Genomic DNA, 16,875 nt, shown 5'->3' with positions numbered 1-16,875 from the left:
ATGAATGCGAGCTGTGGCAAGAAGGTTTGCTGTGTCTGTCAGTGTAGTGTCCAGAGCCTGGAGGCGCTATCAGGAGACAGGCCAGTACACCAGGAGACGTGGAGGGGGCAGTAGGAGGGCGACAACCCAGCAGGGGGACTGCTACCTCAGCCTTTGTGCAAGGAGGAACAGGAGGAGCACTGTCAGAGCCCTGCAAAATGACCTCCAGCAAGCCACAAATGTGCATGTATCTGTACAAACGGTTAGAAACCGAGTCCATGAGGATGGTCTGAGTGCCCAACATCCACAGATGGGGGTTGTGCTCACAGCCCAACACCGTGCAGGACGCTTGGCATTTGCCACAGAACACCAGGATTGGCAAATTCGCCACTGGCGCCATGTGCTCTTTACAGATGAAAACAGCTTCACACTAAGCACATGTGACAGACGTGACAGAGTCTGGAGATGCCGTGGAGAGTGATCTGCTGGCTGCAACATCCTTCAGCATGACCAGTTTGGCAGTGGGTCAGTAATGGTGTGGGGTGGCATTTCTTTGGAGGGCCGCACAGTCCTCCATGTGCTCACCAGAGGTAGCCTGACTGCCATTAGGTACCGAGATGAGATGAGATCCTCAGACCCCTTGTGAGAACATATGCTGGTGAGGTTGGCCCTGGGTTCCTCCTAATGCAGGACAATGCCAGACCTCATGTGGCTGGAGTGTGTCAGCAGTTCCTGCAAGATGAAGGTGTTGAAGCTATGGACTGGCCCGTCCGTTCCCCAGACCTGAATCCGATTGAACACATCTGGGACATCATGTCTCGTACCATCCACCAACGTCACGTTGCACCACAGACTGTCCAGGAGTTGGCAGATGCTTTAGTACAGGTCTGGGAGGAGATCCTTCAGGAGACCATCCACCACCTCATCAGGAGCATGTCCAGGCATTGTAGGGAGGTCATACAGGCACGTGGAGGCCACACACACTACTGAGCATTATTTCCTTGACTTGAGGCATTTCCACTAAAGTTGGATCAGCCTGTAACTTCATTTTCCACTTTGATTTTGAGCATCATTCCAACTCCAGACCTCCGTGGGATAATACTTGTGATTTACAATGATCATTTTTAGGTTTTATTGTCCTCAACACATTCCACTATGTAATGAATAAAGATTTACAACTGGAATATTTCATCCAGTGATATCTAGGATGTGGGATTTTAATGTTCCCTTTATTTTTTTGAACAGTGTGTGTGTGTGTGTGTGTGTGTGTGTCACTGACATCTATGTATCTATGTATTTATTCTATGTGTATATGCTGTGATTTTACTGTACGCGGCTGCTGAATTGCCGGCTTTTCAAAGGATCTAGATGTATATTTCTACAGGAAGTTTTTTCTTTCTTGGGGCACTCAACTTTATTAGCATGCACAAAGAGACACAAGTTACTTAGAAAAACACATGAAAAAAATGCACTGAAACTTCAAAAAAAACCACGCAACCAAAAACAGCGTCTTTCCTTGCCAAGAAATCAGAAATTGCTGCAGAAAAAAAAGCTGAAAAAAAGCCCAGTGTGATCTCACCCTTGAACAACACAATGTATCTCCAAGTCAGTCACATTTTTGTGTAATCAACCTGTCCAGTTATGAAGTAACACTGATGGTGAATCAATTTCTTCTGCTGTTGTGCATATGGAACAGTCAGTAGGTAGAAATGATAGGCAATTAGCAAGACAAACCCGTTTGGCTGTTGTTTTGGTCACTTTTGCATTTTGTCATTGCTCTCACCCCTAGAGGTACAGTACCATGAGGCGGTGTCTACAGTACAACCCACAGAAGTTGCTCAGGTAGTGCAGCTCATCCAGGTTGCCACATCAATAAGAGCTATGGCAAGAAGGGTAGCTGTGTCTGTCAGCATTGTGACCAGAGCATGGAACAAATACCAGAAGGCAAGCAAGTACACCAGGAGACGTGGTGGGGGCCATAGGAGGTCAACAACCCAGTAGCAGGACTGCTACGTTCTAATTTGTGCAAGGAGGAACATGAGCAATTCCAGAGTCCTACAAAATGACCTTCAGTAGGCCACTAACATCCATGTTTCTGCTCAAACTGTCAGAAACAGATGGTATGAGGGCCCGACGTCCATAAGTGGGTTTTATGCTTACAGCCCAACATTGTGCAGTGTGATTTGCATTTGCCAGAGAACACCAAAATTGTCAGATTTGACATTGCCACCGTGTGCTCTTCACTTATGAGAGGAGGTTCACAGTGAGGACATGTGACAGATGTAACAGTCTGGTGACGCCGTGTAGAAAGTTCAGCTGCCTGCAACATCTTCCAGCATTACTGGTTTGCCAGTAGGTCAGTAATGGTGTTAGGAGACATATCGTTGGAGGGCAGCACAGCCCTTCATGTGCTCGCCAGAGGTACCCTGACTGCCATTAGGTATTGGGATGAGATCTTCAGACCCATTGTGAGACCATATGCAGGTGCAGTGGGCCCTGGGTTCCTTCTGATGCATTAAAATGCTAGGCCTCATGTGGCTGAAGGGTGTCAGCAGTTCCTGCAAGATGAAGGCATTGAAGCTATGGACTGGCCTGCCCATTCCCCAGACCTGAATCCAATTGAGCATGTCTGGGACATCATGTCTTGTTCCATTCACCAATGCCACATTGCACCACAGACTGTCCAGGAGTTGACTGATGCTTTAATCCAGGTTTGGGTGGAGATCCCTCAGGAGAACATCCGCCGCCTCATCAGGACTATCCACATGCGTTGTAGGGAGGTCATATAGGCACGAGAAGGCCACATACATCACTGAGCGTCATTTACTTGTCTACAGGCATTTCCACTGAAGTTGGATCAGACTGTAATTTGATTTTCCACTTTTATTTTGAGCATCATTCCAAATCTAGACAAAATGCGTGGAAAGACATGCGTGTTCAATTGAAGGGTTTTCGTTTTGTGGTATCCAGACGGTCCAAAAAAAACCCGAGAGGAGGGGATTTTATTAAGAGTATGTCCCGTATCGAATCCAAATGGATTTTCACATTAGACACTTTGGCCCCCAAAGGACTGAATCAGGAGATTGAGCTGTATGCTCTGTAAGGTCTTTTGATATGGATATAAAGTATGTTCTTGCGTCCTCCGGATATATTTGAAAGTTCTTTGTGCTGGGAGAGTAAGCTTTGAGATAACGGAGAGGTCACAGTTGTCTCATAAAGTTATGCACAATTTTATTGATTTTATATACTTTGTTACATTTTTATAAATTTTTAGAAACGGCGAATAACATTTATTGCCAGTAATTTACAGGTGGCATCACGTCACTATTTGTATTTTTACAGCTATCCATAGACTCATTCTGAATCTGCTCATGTTATATACATGGGCAGTTTGGAGTGAGCTTTTTTTTTTTTTAGAATACTTTTTTATAATGTTTTTAATACTAGTCATCATTCTTGTTTTTAATTATTAACTAAATAAAGATTGTGGTTTATAAATATCACATTTTTTACAGGCACACAGTTGCAGCCATTATTTTCTGGGGTATCCATGGTTTAACATTGCAAAGTAACATTTGACTGCTCATAATGGGCCAGGATAAGTAGACAGCAGCTGGCGAAATGTGTCATTCACTGTCAAATTACGAGGCTGCAGGAGCGTGGGTAGATATATAAGAACAGCGGCAGTGCAGGCGCCATACCTTGAGAAAGAGGGACGTTGCCCTCGAAACGCGTCGGGATTGGCCTCTGCATACGACCGTCAGTTACGGACAGGTGACGTCACTATTCTACCACGCCCCCCGCTCACCTCGCTACGCTGTCGGCGGCGCCATCGGCCAGGGCTAACGCTGACACACAGCGGCGGGTTTTGTTCGGGGGACTGCAATCTCAGGGAGGACGCTCCCATTGCTAAGGATCTTTGGACTGTGAAGGAGGACACCGCCAGACAAGTGGCCATTCTTAACACAGGACGATACTTCATGTTGTGAGTGCCGTTCAGCGCGGCAACCTTTTACATTACACATTGTTTTGCTGTTAGTCACGCACACCCCATTGACTGGTTTGCCTGCTGCTGTTCTGGGCACACTTGTCTAGCGCCTTGTGATTTACAGTAACGTGGTTTTATATATATATATATATATATATATATATATATATATATACTTCCTTTTTCTTAGGCTACTTTCACACTAGCGTTTTTGGCTGCTTCGTTTAGGAGAAAAAACGCATCCTGCAAAATTGTCTGCAGGATGCGTTTTTTCCCCATAGACTAACATTATCGACGCATTGCGAGTGACGTATTGCCACAGTTGCGTCGTGTTTTGGAGCACCGCCGCCACAAAAAAGTTACATGTAACTCTGCCCCCTCCTCCCCGGACCTTGCAATGGGGCAGCGGAAGCGTCGTAAGACTGCTTCCGCTGCCCATGTCGGGCATTTTTTGCACAGTATGCATCGGTACGTCGGGCCGACGCAGCGCGACGGCCCCTTACCGACGCTAGTGTTAAAGCAACCTTAACTGCTCATATGCAGAGGTTGTATCTACTACCTCCACAGCTATAAAATGTTTTTGACTCAACAATGTATCTACAGAACTTTTCGTCACAACTAAATCAACAAAATATCTCCTAGTGATTTGTTTCTTTTGGAAACTTGACAGCCTTTGTGAACGGTTTGCTAAAGGTATCATGTTGGTGTAAAACTGGTGTACATTTATATTGTTTTTTTATTTTACTTTATTACTCATGGTGAATGTCTCTTACGTCTTTTTAATGAAATTGTAATAAAGAAGATTTGCCATGTTAAGCAAGGTGGATGGGACTTTCTCCCCTATTAAATATATAGATTTATTACAGTTTTAATAAACCAAAGATGATGTAATGGTAATTCTTATAAAAACAATCTAGCAGTGTATTGGATTCTCTTTGTAAAGTAACATAGGCCCCAACCGTCCTGAGTTGGGCGGAACCATCCCGATTTGAGGGTTAAGTCCTACTGTCCTGGGACATCAGGGCTTTGTCCCGACTTCTATTATTCATCTCTCTCAGACGCCGACATCACTCCATGGATCCTCCTCCTCGAAGGTGGGTCCTCATCTCTCTACTCTGACATAACTTAAATAAATAATCTCATGTTCACAGGTAGCATGTATAGCTATGAGCCACAGCCCACAATGATAAACATAGGAGAATTTGGTAATATTGAGCTGTACTGCAGGCGGTGAAACCAGAAGCAGATTATACAGGTACACAGAGATACATATGCACATAGCAGTCAGGGCATTACTGCCCTGACTGGCGTATGGGGCCCGATCAGCAGAGGGGGCCCTGATCGGGCCCCAGTGGCAGGCTTCTGCTCCGTGCAGTAAGTGAACCGGGCCCGTAACAGCAATAGTTAAAGCCGCCAGCCAATCGGAGGTTGGCAGCTGACACCAGCGCGCACACCGCCGGAGAGTGCGTGCTTGAGACGTCTGGATCCCAGATCATCATCGCCGCAGGAGCGCGGCAACGTAAGAAGACAGATTTTTTTTAAATTGAAAGCGGTAGGGAGGGCAGAATGGAGACACTGGGGCAGGATGGGAGACACGGGGGCAGAATGGAGACATGGGGGCAGGATTGGAGACATGGGGGCAGGACTGGAGACATGGGGGCCAGATTGTAGACATGGGCAGGATGGGAGACACGGGGAAGAATAGAGACAAGAGGCAGGATTGGAGATGGGGTAGAATGGGAGACAAGGGACAGAATGGAGACAAGGAGTAGAATGGAGACATGGAGGCAGGATTGGAGACATGGTAGGATTGGAGATATGGGGGAAGAATGGAGACAAGGGGCAGAATGGAGACATGGGGGCAGGATTGCAGACATGGGGGTAGGATTGGAGACATGGGGACAGAATGTAGACAAGGGGCAGAATGGAGACAAGGGGCAGGATTGGAGACACGGGGCAGAATGGAGACACGGGGCAGGATTGGAGACTCGGGCAGGATGGGAGTCACAGGGGCAGGATGGGAGTCACGGGCAGGATTGGAGACATGGGGAAGAATGGAGACAAGGGGCAGGATTGGAGACACGGGGCAGAATGGGAGACAAGGCAGATTGGACACAAGGGGCAGGAGTGGAGACACGGGGGCAGGATTGAAGACACGGGTGCAGAATGGAGACAAGGGGCAGAATGGAGACATGGGGGCAGGATTGAAGACAAGGGTGCAGAATGGAGACAAGGGGCAGAATGGAGACAAGGGGCAGGATTGGAGACAAGGGGCAGAATGGAGAACGGTGGCAGGATTGGAGACGCAGGGGCAGGATTTGAGACAAGGGGCAGGATTGGAGATGCGGGGGCAGAATGGAGACAAGAGGGCAGAATGGAGACGGGGCAGGATTGGAGACACAGGAGGCAGGATGGAGACATGGTGCAGGATGAAAACATATGGGGCAGGATCATGGGGCAGGATGGAGACAGATGGGACAGGATCATGGGGCAGGATGGAGACACATGGCGCAGGAATATGGGGCAGGATGGAGACAGATGGTGCAGGATCATGGGGCAGGATGGAGACAGATGGGACAGGATCATGGGGCAGGATGGAGACACATGGTGCAGAATCATGGAGCAGAATGGAGACAGATGGGGCAGAATCATGGGGCAGGATGGAGACAGATGGGGCAGGATCATAGGGTAGATGGGGCAGGATCATGGGACAGATGAGGCAGGATCATGGAACAGATGGGGCAGGATCATGGGACAGATGGGGCAGGATCATGGGACACATGGGGCAGGATCATGGGACAGATGGGGCAGGATCATGGGACAGATGGGGCAGGATCATGGGACAGATGGGGCAGGATCATGGGACAGATGGGGCAGGATGGGACATCACATGGAGGCAGGATGGGAGAACATATGGCTGGAGCCAGGAATGAGATACACGGGGCCAGGATGGGGGATATTATTACTGCAGTGAGGTATTTACTTTATTTTTTGAGAATACTGTTTTAAATTGGGTAGGCGCTCCTGTTGCTGTTCAGAGCAACACTGTCGCCTCTTTTCATCTGGTGTAGTTTAGAATTAGGGAAAAAAATAAGTAATGTGTTCTGCAAGCGGAGCTCTAGATAACTGTTATTTCCTGCAGAGCCTAGCCCTAGCAGGAAGAAGTGACGGCAGTCTGTGCTGGATGAAGATGAAAAGCAAAGTTAAAGGACTTCACCTAGAGATGTCACTGGTGAGTCAGTGTGTTACCTGTACACTGACACTATACACTGTATACTATATACAGCGGTCCTGTGTACAATGTCACCATTGATCACTGCATTACCTTTACACTATATACAGAGCTCCTGTGTATAATGTCACCAGTGATCACTGTATTACCTGTACACAGACACTGCATGCTAAGTACAGATCTCCTGTGTGTAATGACACTTATGGTGATATTAGTGTTGTGTTTTTTTTACTACTGATCAGTATTTTAGTATTCAGTCACTATGTGGTGGCAATATGTTGTCCGGCCATGGTGTGGCGGTATTTGTTCCTTGTATGTGGTTTTGTTGGTCACCTTGTGGAGGTAATATGTGGTCTGGACATGGTGCGGTGGTATTTGTCCCTTGTTTGTGATATTATTCGGCCACTGTGGTGGTAATATGTGGTCTGAACATGGTGTGGCAGTATTTGTTCCTTGTATGTGGTATTATAGGTCACTATGTGGTGGTAATATGTGATCTGGTCATGGTGCGGTGGTATTTGTCCCCTATATGTGATATTATTGGTCATTGTAAAAATTGAAAAATACAAATATACCTAAATTGTATTGGATATTTTAACAAATGATTAATAGGATAGAGTAGAGTAGGGCCTGGCCAAAAAAGTCTACCTTGTCGTGGTGGAAGCTTAAAAAATATTTTTACTGTGGACAGTTCGAGGGGTGGAGGCAGGGCTGGGGTGGAACCTAGGTGAAGTCACAAGGGGGCCCTGAAAATTCCTAGTGGCAGCCCTGATAGCAGTGTATTTCTAATGAACAGCTATTACAGTAATGTCATTTATAATGTGCTTTTTAAAAAAAAAATAAACATAAATAACATGGACAAATTTGGAGTCCCTATAATCGTACCAAACTGCACAACAGAGATTACATTATTGATGGGGCATTGGTAAATGGTGTAAAAAAGGGCGTCATTGATATTTTTTCTCCATTAAACCTATAAAAAATAGTAAAGATGTAACGTTGAGGCTGTGTTCACATGTAGCGTAAATGCTTTTCTGCAGGTGTCTGCATCACATGACACAATAACAATCTTTTCTGATTATTATGTGTTTGCTTCCTTTCTTTCATTCCCCATATTTGATGCGTTTTGGTGCAGATGTGAAGCTACATTTTTATTTTTTAATGCTACTGAAAAGCTTTGATTCTGCACTTAAAAATGCAAGTGTTGCCTTTTTCCCTTTTGCTTTGTTAAGGCTCCACATAGAAGCTGATAGAGAAAAAAACACCAAAACCGCACAATTCAGCAGCGTCTTCAGATGCACTGAGGGTGGTGATTTCATGGAATCACATCCACTTTGTTTGGACTTCTAGACAGTGTTCACATGTAGTGTAAATGCTGCATATTTTCTGCTGCTTTTTTTGTATAGAAATTCTATTGTGTTGTACTGTTCGAGCAAAGTGGATGTGATTTCATGAAAACTGAGGCCCCTGGTGGCCCAAACATGTGCGGGTTTGTTGGAGCCTAAAAACAGTTACAGTTAAATGCAGAATCCAAAGCTTTGCTGTGGAATAAAAAACACCTTAAAAACACGACTTCATATCTGCACCAAAACTGCATCAAATAATGGGGAAAAGGCAGAAAAGATACAAAAATCAGAGAAGATTGTTATTGTGTAGTTTGGTGCGGATCCTGCAGAAAACAAAAAAAACAATATTTATGAAACGTGTGAACACGGCACTATAGATACCAAAAATCCAGATGTCTTAGGCCGGCGTCACACATGCGAGTTTTACGGACGTAAGAGCGCAGAAACTACGTCCGTAAAACTCGCATAACATACGGCACAATTATTCTCAATGGGGCTGCTCCTATCAGCCGTATATTACGGATCCGTAATATACGGCTTTCTACGGCCGTACAAAATCGCAGCATGCTGCATTTGTCAGCGTATTGCGCAAAAAAATCGCCAATGAAAGTCTATGGGGGCGAGAAAAATACGGATTCCACACGGACCAGCAGTGTGACTTGCGAGAAATACGCAGCGGTGTTAGTGAAAAATCGGTAATTCAATTGCCGGCTTTTCATTTCTCCTGCACAAACCCGACAGGATATGAGACATGGTTTACATATAGTAAACCATGTCATATCCCCATTTTTTTTGCATATTCCACACTACTAATGTTAGTAGTGTGTGTGCAAAATTTCAGCGCTGTAGCTGCTAAAATAAAGGGTTAAGGGGGTAAAGCCAGTGACTGAGGGCAGATATTAATAGCCAGGAGAGGGTCCATGGTTATTGGCCCCCCCGTGGCTAAAAACATCTGCCCCCAGCCACCCCAGAAAAGGCACATCTGGAAGATGCGCCTATTCTGGCACTTGGCCACTCTCTTCCCACTCCCTGTAGCAGTGGGATATGGGGTAATGAAGGGTTAATGCCACCTTGCTATTGTAAGGTGACATTAAGCCAGATTAATAATGGAGAGGCGTCAATTATGACACCTATCCATTATTAATCCAATTGTATGAAAGGGTTAAAAAACACACACACACACATGATTTAATAGTATTTTAATGCAATAAACACAGCGGTTGTTTTAATAATTTATTGCTCTCTCAATCCATCAGCAACACCCTCGCTTGGAAAAATAATAAACGCACAAGATACATACCTTCTGATGTCCTATCACGTCCAACGAGGTAATCCATCTGAAGGGGTTAACTAATATTACAGGCACGAGCTGCAATAAACCACTCGCTCGTGCCTGTAAACCCCGGGTGCTGAAAGGAAAGCAGTGATCTATACTTACATTGAGTCGCGGTGATGCGCCCCTGCTGGATGTTCTCATGAACTGCAGCCTGGGAACTTTTTCCCACGCTCCAGGTCATATGAGGACATCCACCAGGGGGCGCATCACCGCGACTGAAGGTAACTATAGGTCAATGACCTACATTTCATTCATTCGCCGGGGATTACAGGCACGGAGCACAGCTGCATTTGCAGGGCTCCTGCAGGTAAATATTTTTTAACCCCTTCAGATGGATTACATCGTGGGACGTGACGGTTCAGCTGAAGGTATGTATCTTGTGCGTTTATAATTTTTCCAAGCGAGGGTGTTGCTGATGGATTGAGAGAGCAATAAATTATTAAAACAACCGCTGTGTTTATTGCATTAAAATACTTTTAAATCATGTGTGTGTGTGTTTTTTAACCCTTTCATACAATTGGATTAATAATGGATAGGTGTCATAATTGACGCCTCTCCATTATTAATCTGGCTTAATGTCACCTTACAATAGCAAGGTGACATTAACCCTTCATTACCCCATATCCCACCGCTACAGGGAGTAGGAAGAGAGTGGCCAAGTCCCTGAATAGGCGCATCTTCCAGATGTGCCTTTTCTGGGGTGGCTGGGGGCAGATGTTTTTAGCCACGGGGGGGCCAATAACCATGGACCCTCTCCTGGCTATTAATATCTGCCCTCAGTCACTGGCTTTACCATTCTGGCGGAGAAAATTGCGCGGGAGCCCACGCCAATTTTTTTCCGCCATTTAACCCTTTATTTTAGCAGCTACAGCGCTGAAATTTTGCACACACACTACTAACATTAGTAGTGTGGAATATGCAAAAAAAAATGGGGATATGAGATGGTTTACTGTATGTAATCATGTCTCATATCCTGTCGGGTTTGTGCAGGAGAAATGAAAAGCCGGCAATTGAATTACCGGCTGTTCACAGATATCGCGCTGAATGAAATCTAAATACAGAATATATATATATGTGTCTCAATGACATATATATATATATATATACTGTATATATGTTTTAATGAACATTTGAGCACATAAATCCATTAGATGTCGGTTTTGCAAGCCTGCGAGAAAATCTCGGCATACGGATGCCATACGGATTACATACGGAGGATGCCATGTGCAAAATACGCTGACACACCCTGACTACGGATCACTATTTTGGGAACATTTCTCCGTATTACGGCCGTAGTACGGACGTATAATACGTGGCGTATTGTCTTACGCCAAGTGTGACGCCGGCCTTATAGTGAAGCTACATAAACATGAGAGATTTCTGGTGGCTTCGACTGTGAATCAAGGAACAATAAATCATCCACAGATCCCAACTAGAGATAAGCAGAACGCACAGATGACATCACTCCAGCCCTAGCTAATCAAAGGCCGCTCCTGTCGGGGCAGAAAGAAATGGCAAATGGGGGTGGTCAAAATTGCTACGGTAGGCTGCTAACGGCACATAATTTATTCCTCGATATGTTCCTAAAATGTTGACCTTATACACACACAGCTCTGCTCTGTACACCTCGTACACACACGGCTCCACTCCATACACCTCGTACACACACGGCTCCACTACATGCACCTAGTACACACACGGCTCCACTCCGTACACCTTGTACACACACGGCTCTGCTCTGTACACCTCGTACACACACGGCTCCACTACGTACACCTAATACACACACGGCTCCGCTCTGTACACCTCGTACACACACGGTTCCACTACGTACACATCGCACACACACGGCTCCACTACGTACACCCCGTACACACACGGCTCCACTACATACACCTCGTACACACACGGCTCTGCTATGTACACCTCATACACACAAGTCTCCTCTCCGTACACTTCGTACACCCATGGCTCCGCTCCATACACCTTGTACACCCACGGCTCCTCTCCATACACCTCAAACACACACGGCTCTGCTACGTACACCTGTACACACACGGCTCCGCTACTCAGGATGCCCACGATGGGCGGCACCTCTGTGTTTTCACGCCACTGCCATTTTCTTGTCAGGGTTCGGCGCCATCTTGGACCGCAATTCAGTCACTAGTCCACAAGTCCCAGGGGACTTTCCCACTAGCCCTGTAGCTGCAGGGATTCTGAATTCGATCCTGCCGACTACGCCAAGTGTAACAAGGTGGCAAGGGGTGGTAGTCGTGGGTGAGTTCACTAAGCAACAGTGATCACCGGACACCTTGTACATGAAAAGATAAATAAAGTTCTGGTACTGCCATACTGTTGGTTATCTCTGTCACTCCAACTTCTGACTTCCAGGTCCCAGGAAATACCACAGAATCACAGTTCTTTGCCAGCAGTTCAACTTTACTAATAACATAAGCACACAGCACTTTGGAAGTACGATTCTCACAGAGTCTCACATCCTGCGCTTTCCCTGTCATCCGGACAGATCCTGTTCCTTCCAGCAGCTCCCACTGCCTGGCAATCCTGGCCGTATCATTGGACAATCCATGTCCCATCTGGGCCTTACTTTTATCTGCCATCCGCGCAGCCTGTTTGGACAATCCATGTCTCATCTGTACTTTCTATGTCACCAGCTCCCTGTCAGCCCCTTGTCCGGTTCCATTAGCAAAAGGTTCTGGCAACGCCATCTCAGCTGCTCTTGCCCCGGTCTTAGAACCCGAATCCTTCCTGGGGATGATCCTGTCGTGCTGGTGCCCATTTACACTGTTCTCCAGCTTGGGGCCCCTTAATAAAATCCGCAGACTTATCCCTTTGTTCTCTCTACTCACACATCCTTGCCTTAGGCAGCCTGCCCAGGTGTATGACAGAACCAGCAAGTATCTGTCCTATCCCCCCCTTCTTGCTCTGTGCTGCTCTGTTCTAATTCCTCCCCACTGAATAACCCCTTGCTGCCTGTGCTTAACCTAACACTCTTATCTATCCTATTCTCTATCTCTAATGTGCCCCCTCTATTCTAATCCCCCTATGGTCCTGCACTACTTCCTAATCTATCCTTAAGCCTATACGCAACACACGACAAATACATTTACATTACAGTGCACACAATAGTAAAACATCAGGGTGCTGCATATGACACAGGTGAACAGAGTTAAGGAGAGAAGGTACATGAGGGTCCCCACCACCTCCTTACACACACACGGCTCCGCTCCGTACACCTTGTACACACACGGCTCAGTTCGATACACCTCGTATGCACACGGCTCCGCTCTGTACACCCCGTACACACAGGGCTCTGCTCCGTACACCTCGTACACACACGACTCCGCTCTGCACACCTCGTACATACACGGCTCCGCTCCGTACACCTCGCACACACACGGCTCCGCTCCGCACACCTCGTACACACACGGCTCTGCTCCGCACACCTCGTACACACACGGCTCCGCTCTGTACACCTCGTACACACACGACTCCGCTCTGCACACCTTGTACACACACTGCTCCGCTCCGCACACCTTGTACACACACGGCTCCGCTCCGCACACCTCGTACACACACGGCTCCGCTCTGTACACCTCGTGCACACACGGCTCCGCTCTGTACACCTTGTACACACACGACTCCGCTCTGCACACCTTGTACACACACGGCTCCGCTCCGCACACCTCGTACACACACGGCTCCGCTCCGCACACCTCGTACACACACGGCTCCGCTCTGTACACCTTGTACACACACGGCTCCGCTCTGTACACCTTGTACACACACGACTCCGCTCTGCACACCTTGTACACACACGGCTCCGCTCCGCACACCTCGTACACACACGGCTCCGCTCTGTACACCTCGTACACACACGGCTCCGCTCTGTACACCTTGTACACACACGACTCCGCTCTGCACACCTTGTACACACACGGCTCCGCTCCGCACACCTCGTACACACACGGCTCCGCTCCGCACACCTCGTACACACACGGCTCCGCTCCGCACACCTCGTACACACACGGCTCCGCTCTGTACACCTTGTACACACACGGCTCCGCTCCGCACACCTCGTACACACACGCCTCTGCTACATCCAGCCTGTACCTCCCTCCTGACCCCACACAGAAACTTCCCCTCATCCAGCACCATGACAACCAGCACAGCATAGTCCTGCATACACTGAGGCCCCTGATCATGTGACCCCTGACTCCTCCCCTCCTGTGACCTCATCCCAGGTCCTGTGCGCACAGAACAGCCATATATGTGGTGTGCGGCTCTGCAGGTGGAGGTAGGTGCTGGAGATTCCCCATTACTGGGCGCAGGGGACATTAACCCCCTCAGTGCTGAGCCTGTGATAAATCTCTATGTGACTATAATGGGACTGTGTGTTATACCGGGGGCAGGACGGGGCCATGACTGGATGTAGTGATCATGTGACACCGGTAACAGCTCCGGAGGTTTCTTACATGGGATCTTTATGATGTTACATCGTCATCTTCTCCCCATTCAGGTCCCTACAATATCGGATCCTCTCAGTGGAGATCTTCTATATAAGAGAATTCTCCTGAGTGACCCTACAAGGATGGATAGGGACAGGGACAAGATGGCGGAGAGGATATTACACCTCACCCTAGAGATCCTCTTCCGGCTTACTGGAGAGGTGAGAGATTCTGATGACGTCACATTACATCATTCTTATCTATGGGAATAACAGACGGACAGAACTGGAGAGGTGAGGACTCTGGGAATGTCTGTAGTGAGGTTTATTAATGTCTCTCTCCATAACCAGGATTACACAGTAGTGAAGAAGACCTCTAGTGAGCGCTGTCAGGCCCCTGTGTCTGAGGGACGGGGAAGACCCCTGAGCCCAATCACGGGGCCTCCACCTCACCCCCTGATACATGAGGACATCAATGCCCAGAAGATCCTAGAACTCACCTACAAGATGATTGAGCTGCTGACTGGAGAGGTGACACTGCTGGGAATGCTGGGACATTATACAGTAACGCTATGAAGGGATCGGAGGGATGACGGTATCATTGTATGTGTCAGGTTCCTATAAGGTGTCAGGATGTCGCCGTCTATTTCTCCATGGAGGAGTGGGAGTATTTAGAAGGACACAAAGATCTGTACAAGGACGTCATGATGGAGGTTCCCCAGCCCCTCACATCACCAGGTAATAGACGGGACTAAATACACACGGCCTATAATTATCTGTATATAAAGAATGAATTCAGTCCCTGTATGTGTTTCCTCCAGTTCTATCCGGTGAGAGGACAACACCCGAGAGATGTCCCCGTCCTCTTCTTCCTCAGGACTGTAAACAGGAAGATCCCAATGTTCCTCAGGATAATCAGGTAGATGGAGAGAAGGTGTCATGAGATCTCTATGATGTGTAGAAGGCTGTGACTTTCTTGTGTTCAGTCTGGTTTTATCCACCGATTTATGGCTTTATTCACACATCAGTATTTTTGTTCAGTATTTCAGCAGTATTTGTATGCCAAAACCAGGGGTTTCTCCAAAATACAGAACAGTTATCAATCTTCAATTATAGTTTTTCTCTGTAAGTTCCTCTCCTGGTTTTGGTAAAAAAACACAATTGAAGAATACTGAAATTTATACTGAATGGACAATTTGTTAGAGACTCTTGTGTTTTCCTGGCTAGAGCAGAGAAAAGGAAAGTGTGTAGAGACGAACTGTGGATGTGAAGTCATAATGGCATCAGGACCAGATGACTAAGAAAGAAATGAGAACAGCTCCAATCAGAGTAGATGTCACCTGTAAGGTGCCTGGGTGATAGGGTGTGTTTACAATGGAGAATCACGGCCATTAAAGCCACTGACCTGCTAAATGAAGACGATCAGCAGTCGTATAGTAAGAACCTGTGTGTGTGAACAACTGTTAACATTAACGTTCTGTGTGCATAGAATAGCATGTTTCTTCAAAACAATGATATTTAAGCAAGCTTATCCCCTTAAGTATCGATCCACTTTGTGCGTTAATAACCAAGCTTCATTTTTAAAATCTGACCACTGTCACCTTATGAGGTAATAACTCTAGAACGCTTCAACAGATCCCAGTAATTTTGAGACTTTTTTTGGGACACATTGTACTTCATGTTAGTGGTAAATGTTGATCAATATAATTTGCATTTATGAAAATATTGAAAATTTTAGTAGAAAACTTAAATTCCGCAATTTTCATGCTTTGAATTTTTATGCCCTTAAATCAGAGTTACACTACACGAAACAATTAACAAATAACCTTTACCACATGCCTACTGTGCATCACCATGATTTTTAAACATGATTTTTCTTTGTCAGAAAGTTAGAAGGGTGAAAAGTTGATCAGCAATTTTTCATTTTTCCAAGAACATTTACAAAACTTTTTTTTTTTTAGGGACCACCTCACAGTTGAAGTGACTTTGAGGTACCTATATGACAAAAAATACACAAAAGTGAGTCAATTTTAAAAACTGAACCCCTTAAGGTGCTCAAAACCACATTCAATTAGTTTGTTAACCCTTCTGGTCTATCAGAGGAATTAAAACAATGTGGGAGAAAATAATGAAAATTTTTATTTGTGTTAGCCCCAAACTTTTCATTTTAACAAGGGTAAAAGGAGAAAACAGACAGTAAAATTTGCTGTGCAATTTCTTTTTAAGTACACCGATACCCCATATGTGGTGACAAACTAATAGTGCTGAGAAGGGAAGGAGCACCATTTGACTTTTGTGAACATTTTAAACCCATAGGTATTCCACAGAATTGTGTATCATTGGAATGTGAAAATGAAACATTTAATTTCAATTTTTTTCTACAAAAATGTTGCTCTTGCCTTGCTTTTGACTTGCATGGAATGGTTCGTGGATGCCACATTTCATTTACAGAGCCCCTGAGGTGTCAGGACAGCAGGACAATCCCCCCTTCATAAGTGAACCCATTTTACGATGAACTCATCTAGGGGT

The 16,875-nt window shown here is 46.2% G+C and overlaps 2 protein-coding genes across 2 annotated transcripts in view; both read left to right on the top strand.

The window, feature by feature from the left end:
- LOC143767327 (uncharacterized) overlaps positions 1-16,875 on the top strand; it is a 760,398-nt gene that overhangs the window by 599,695 nt on the left and 143,828 nt on the right. The gene's annotated exons all lie outside the window — the stretch shown is intronic.
- Positions 1-16,875, top strand: part of LOC143767028 (uncharacterized) — a 56,763-nt gene that overhangs the window by 28,538 nt on the left and 11,350 nt on the right. The window contains exons 7-11 of the mRNA XM_077255048.1: positions 14,143-14,196; positions 14,419-14,568; positions 14,698-14,877; positions 14,961-15,084; positions 15,168-15,265. Of these exons, the coding sequence (XP_077111163.1) occupies positions 14,143-14,196; positions 14,419-14,568; positions 14,698-14,877; positions 14,961-15,084; positions 15,168-15,265 (606 nt within the window). The remainder of the gene's footprint in view (positions 1-14,142; positions 14,197-14,418; positions 14,569-14,697; positions 14,878-14,960; positions 15,085-15,167; positions 15,266-16,875) is intronic.

The sequence above is a fragment of the Ranitomeya variabilis genome, chromosome 4 (genome assembly GCF_051348905.1).
Source record: "Ranitomeya variabilis isolate aRanVar5 chromosome 4, aRanVar5.hap1, whole genome shotgun sequence".
In the NCBI taxonomy this organism is placed as follows: domain Eukaryota; kingdom Metazoa; phylum Chordata; class Amphibia; order Anura; family Dendrobatidae; genus Ranitomeya; species Ranitomeya variabilis.
The sequence above is the reverse complement of the archived record's forward strand: the minus strand, read 5'-3'. Positions and strand labels throughout refer to the sequence as shown.